The 5,530-nt window shown below is 45.0% G+C and overlaps 1 protein-coding gene across 1 annotated transcript; it reads right to left on the bottom strand.

Annotated features, from left to right (window-relative positions):
* Positions 1 to 568: 568 nt before the first annotated feature.
* Positions 569 to 4,473, bottom strand: Tchhl1 (trichohyalin like 1). Its single transcript, XM_004632476.2, has 3 exons — positions 4,430 to 4,473; positions 3,407 to 3,564; positions 569 to 2,868 (listed from the first exon to the last, which is right to left on the bottom strand). Exons 2-3 carry the CDS (start codon positions 3,542 to 3,544, stop codon positions 589 to 591), a joined length of 2,418 nt encoding a protein of 805 aa, XP_004632533.1. The 5' UTR covers positions 3,545 to 3,564; positions 4,430 to 4,473; the 3' UTR covers positions 569 to 588.
* Positions 4,474 to 5,530: the final 1,057 nt, after the last annotated feature.

The following is a 5,530-nucleotide window of genomic DNA, read 5'->3' as shown; positions in this document are numbered from 1 at the left end:
TCTACTCTCAGAGTGACCCTGATTGTTTCCAGGGCTTAGGGAGCTGATATTTGCTACTGATCAATAGGGTCCTCTTCATTAAGTAGAAATTCCCTGATACACTGCTTGGCTCCAGTTGAAATAGATACCAGTCCTACTGGGGATGGGTGTCATTGACTGGGATGTTGCACCCGACTGTCTGAGCTTGTTTTTGTGTTTGTTTGCTGCTGATTGTCCCTTCCCTCCTCCCTCCTCCCCCCTGCTTTCTTCCTCCCTCCCTCCCTCCTTCCCTCTCTTTCTCTCTCTTGCTTTTTTTCTTTCTTTCTGGTACCAGGGATTGAAATTAGGGCTTTGTGCACATTAGGCAAACAGTTTTACTACTGAGCTACGTATACCCCTATCCTTTTACAATTTCTTTCTTTCTTTTTTTTTTGGCGGAACTGGGAATTGAACTCAGGCTCTTGAGCTTGCCAGGGAAATGCCTATTCTAGTGATCCATCTCCTCAGCACCCCCCCCCAGTTTTTTGCTTTGAGGCAGGATCTTGCTAAGTTGCCTAGGCTGGACTTGAGCTTACAATCTTTTCACTTCAGCCTCCTGAGGTGCTGGGATCACAGGCGTGAGCCACCACTCCTAGCGTGTTCTAGCTCCTCTTGCAGGCTCTGGTATAGTGTGCTGGATTGGATCACATTCCTCTGCACAGAACAGGGCTTTGGGTCTCTCTGCAGCCTTTCTTCAATTCTTGGCAGAGGAACTGAAGAGTATGCTTTGAAAATCATTCTCTCACTCTGTTGGTCCTCACTTTCTTCTGCTGGCGTGAAGGGACTTTCATTCTTTTCTTCCAATGTTGCCAGTTTCTCTGCTTCAATGTGAGTCTTGTAGAAGGGTGAGATGTCCTCATGTGGCCTTTTAAAGAGTATTCCTTGTGTCTCTGGTGCTTCAGCCTCTTCTTCAGTCATTGAGCCCTGGATCTTTAGATCTTTTCTGCTGCCTGCCTTTTTGGGGAGCTGTGTGACAGTGAAGTTGGTGTCCAGGCCACTTGGGACTTCTGCCTCCAGGGACTTCCTGCTTTTACCTTCTGTTGTGGACTTCCGTAACTCTAGGGATCCCCTGGGCTCCACAGCTGCATCTGGACTTTTGGTCCCTGTGCTATGGTCTACTCTGGCAGGCTCTTCCTGTTCCTCTGGGAGGTATGCATCTTCTTCTCTGACTACCACTACCACTGCTTCCTGTGCCCTGGTGTTCTCACCTGGCGCCCCAAGCTTCCAGAGCTCTGGGTTATTCTGGTGACTTCCTTGCACAGACCCTTTGTGTGGGTGTGCCTGCCTCCTGGAATCCCCTTGCACATGTAGTTTACCTGTTTCTGAGCTGCTGTCACCTTCTTCTGGAACCAGACGCTTGGGAGTTTCACAAGACTGTCTGCTACACAGTGCAGTGGGGGCCTCAGGATCCTCCCCCTGGTAGCCATCTTCCTCTCCAACTGCCGTGTCACAAGGCTCAGTGGCCCTGCTTGTTTTTCCTTCAGACTGCCTCTCAAGTGGGGCTGATCGTTGGATTCTTTCTCTTGCTCCTGGTGTCCTTTTGGCAGCAGGGGCATTTTTGCTGTTCACAAATGCTGGTGCTCTATCCTCCTCTGTGTGTTCTACCTCTTCTCGTGGGGTTGAAGCATCTCCAGTTTCAGGGCAATTCTGATTTTTTTCTTCTGTGCTTAGATCTGATGTCTCAGGATCTCTTTTTGCATCCTTTACTTTTGATGATCTTTGGCGTTCCTGATGCTTCCCATCCTGTGTTTGGGCTTCCAGGACTGGAGGCTGAGTGTTTTTCTCACCTTCTTTCTGCTGTGCTAGTCCATGGGCTGCAAGGACTTTACTTTCTTTCCTTTCAGCTCTAAAAGCAGATGTTTCTGAAATATCTTTGTTACCACCTTGGACTGGTAGGTCTGTTATTTCATGTTCTCTTTCTTGTGCTGGTGATTTCTGAGTCTCAGATGTCTTGCCACAATCCTCAGGTTCATCTCTGTCCTTAGTCTCAGGCGATGTCCTGTCAATGTCCTTTCCTGGTTCTGGAGTCTCTGACGATCTGTCATCCGCAGGATTCGCTGAGTTCTGTGTCTGAGATGGTTTTCTGGTAGCAGCTTGTTCTACTAGGTCAGTGCGCTCTGGCCTGGGTTCATCTTCACCTTGCAGGGGTGGTTCTAGTGTTTTAGAGTGGTTTTTAATGCTCTTTTCTGGTGCAGTGAAGACCTGCTCTGGAGGTCTCTGTGTTGTTTCTTGTCGCTTTAAGTTCTCTTCCTGTTCTTCAAATCTGTCACTGATCTTACCACCATTTTGCCTCCTGACTTGTTTAGCTCTGGGGATTGGCTCTGTAGGGCTGCTAGTCTGTTTTGACCCTGCTAATGGTTTATTTGTCTTCATTTGGGTTCTTTTGTCTTCCACTGCTGTTACATCTTGGGCCACCTCTTGGCTCTGTTCATCTCTTTCCAGGTATCGCTTCTTAGGGCCACAAGGCTCAGGTGCTTCTTTCGGCAGGCTGTGAGTCTTGATGCCTTTCCTTGGGTTCGCTTCATTGTTCCCAGCCACTTTACTTGCTTCTTGGCTGAGCTGGAATGATGATGTGGTTCCAGGAGGAAGCAACACCTCTTCTTGTGTTAGTAGGGTTCCCACCGTTTGCTGATCATTGCTTGTGATTTCCTGAAGATCCACGTCATTTGACTTCCCCCTTTCTGACTTAGGTTCCTCTCTTGGTTCTGACTTTAGTAATGACTGTATGTCAAGATAACAGAGGTTCAATAAGCTGAAGATTGCAAGAACAAATTCATCAAAACTGATGGTGATATCATTGTCAATCTCCAGAAGATTCAGGTGTCTCTCCACAGCATGAATGACATGTGGCTGCATGAAAACACAGTGAGAAACAGCTTATTCATATGTAGCCAAGTGTCCTGCATGAACGCCTCCTGAGAATCCTTCTTTCACCCAGTGGTACATCTCAAACCCAGAGGCTTACTCATGCTAGGCAAGTACTCCACCTCTGAGCTACACCCACATTGTCAGAATCCAATTCCTCAAGAATCATGAAATTTCTCAAATCAGTAAGAATTTTATTGGCTCTTGGTGACCGTCTCACCAGAGGGCTATGACTAAAGTGCGTGTACATCACTTGTGAGCTGTAATTAGATGCATAGTGGTTTATGACTCCACTCAAAGGCCTACTATGCTGAAGCAATAGTCCTAGGAATGAAAATCTCCTTTTCTCTGGGGGACGAAGTATGCGTTGGTTGAGGAAATGAGACCACATTTCTTTAAAAGCCAGAAAGCATTCCAACCGGCAACCAAGCGCAAAATGGGCAAAGATCACATATGTCTATTTCTCTTGGATTATATGGAAGAGGTAAGTGGGGAAGAATTTCTAGAAGTATGAGAACCTCACCTGAAGAAAGTCCCCAATCTCGCCCTCAAGGAGCTGTTTCAACTCTCTGCAGGTCAGCAGTGCCTTGTCCTCATCCTCTCTGGCATATTTGTGGAATGCCTCAGTTATGCAGAGGACAGCTCTCAGGAGCCCAGGCATCTTCACAAACTCAGAGGAGACTGTGAGGAAGAAGAAGCAGTTCATTTCCCAGCATAGGTCCTTCAGGAAAGGAATACCACGATTGCCATTATTTCTGCTCCTACCCCGACTCCGCTTGCATTAACTGCTGTCTTAGAACATGGGATCGCAATTCCAGGAGTGATTTAGTTTTGTACTGGACATTGCAGTGAGAGATCTTCCACAAGAGGTTACACCGCAGAAGAGACATTTCACCCTGTCCTGCAGTCAATAGCAATAGCTATGTGTTCAGAGGACAGTTTATTGTAAGGAAAGTGTGAGAAAAGAAAGAGCTCAAATGTAAGTATTGAAATGTACAAATGAAGCCAACCCAGGGAGATCAGCCCTTCCAGAGTGTCCGCCTGTGTGCTTCCTACCTTGGCTGGGTCCAACTCTCTCTGCTGAGAACAGAAACGAATTCAGCGGCAAAGCAAAGCACACACTCCTCAGACATTAAATGATTCTAGGATTTCTTTTAAATAACAATCTGAGTCCCATGCCTTATTAAATAGTAGTATGCCTGTGTCATGTGAACAGTTTATATTTTTTAACAAAGAAAATAAAGGGGCCAGTGAGATGGCTCAGTGGAATAAGTACTTCCCTGGCAAGCCCAAGGGCTTGAGTTCAATCCCCTGTTCTGCGAAAAGAAAGAAAGAAAGAAAGAAAGAAAGAAAGAAAGAAAGAAAGAAAATAAAGAAGTTCCAAGAGAAAAGAATGCATTTTAGATGCCTGGATTCCCAGTTTAGTGTTAGGAATGGAGGTTGGCTTTGAGTGTATTTCTTCTGAGCCACTGACACAATCTCACATATAAGCAAAGCTGCAGCCAAGAGCCTGAGTATGCTCGAGCAGATCATCTATGAGACTTACCTTGTTCAGGAGCGGGCAGCAGAATGTGGGGCAACAGCTGTGAGCCAGAGGCAGGCACTGGAGCCTTTTATTGAGGTCCTAATTGCACAGTTAAGGAGACACCCTCTGGGTCTAGTGACCTGATTCGTCACCACCAACGCTAACTCCCCTCCCTCTTGGTTTCTGGCTTGTCTTATTTTTATTTCCTTTTTAAAGCAGCTCTCAACCTTAGCTCTTGACTCACTGAAAGGAGGGGTAAGGGATTTCTTTTTTCATTTACTGACTTTAGCAGGTTATAGTTGAGACATCTGGGCTTTGGAGTGGTGGCTTTTCTTTTTTCTTTTTTTTAACCTGAGGACATAATTACATTTTTGTTTGACAAATCATATGGCTGGTCGAGACCTCAAAAGTCATCTGATTCTGCCTGCACGATGGCCTGTATTTGACCTAACCATGACAGATGAGTGTCTAACATGTGTTTAAAAATAAAGGCCCCGGTTAGTCATTTGGCAAAAGTGGAGATGCCAGTTGATTCAGCTATTTTAATTTTGTTCTTCTTGCCTAGAGGCACAGTTAGGGGAAAAAAGTCTTGCTGGGTATGCAGAACCTTGCTCATTTAAGATGTGTTATTTAAAAGTCTAGGAGCTTAGAAATGAGCGTCTGTATTACTATCTTCTCTCTGTAATGGAGAAAGGGAGACAGAAAGCTGAACTAAGGACTGCAGTTGAGTGTGAGGTGCTTTTGTTACCTCATAGATCTGTGTCCTTAGTACAGAGTTTTTAATTAATAGGAGAATTAGATTCAGTTGTTTCCTTAGGTGTTTAACATGATAGAATATGGGGGGCAGGGAGATAGTTCAGTGGAATAAGTGCTTGCCTGGCAAGTGTAAGGTCCTGAGTTTGATCCCTGGTACCACCAAAACAAAAAACAAAAACAAAAAAAACAAAAACATGATAGAATATGTTTGTGCCTTTTTTTTTTTCAAAATTTTATTGATAAACAGACAGCAATGAGACAGTTTCAAATCAAATCGGAAGTACAGTTTTAACAAATAACACACTGCATATATTCTTCTTAGTGGTTAATTGCTGTACAAGATGCGGACTTGAGATCTTATTTACA

This window comes from Octodon degus, unplaced genomic scaffold (assembly GCF_000260255.1).
Source record: "Octodon degus isolate 3935 unplaced genomic scaffold, OctDeg1.0 scaffold00048, whole genome shotgun sequence".
NCBI lineage: Eukaryota > Metazoa > Chordata > Mammalia > Rodentia > Octodontidae > Octodon > Octodon degus.
This window is presented reverse-complemented; position numbering and strand designations above follow the sequence as displayed.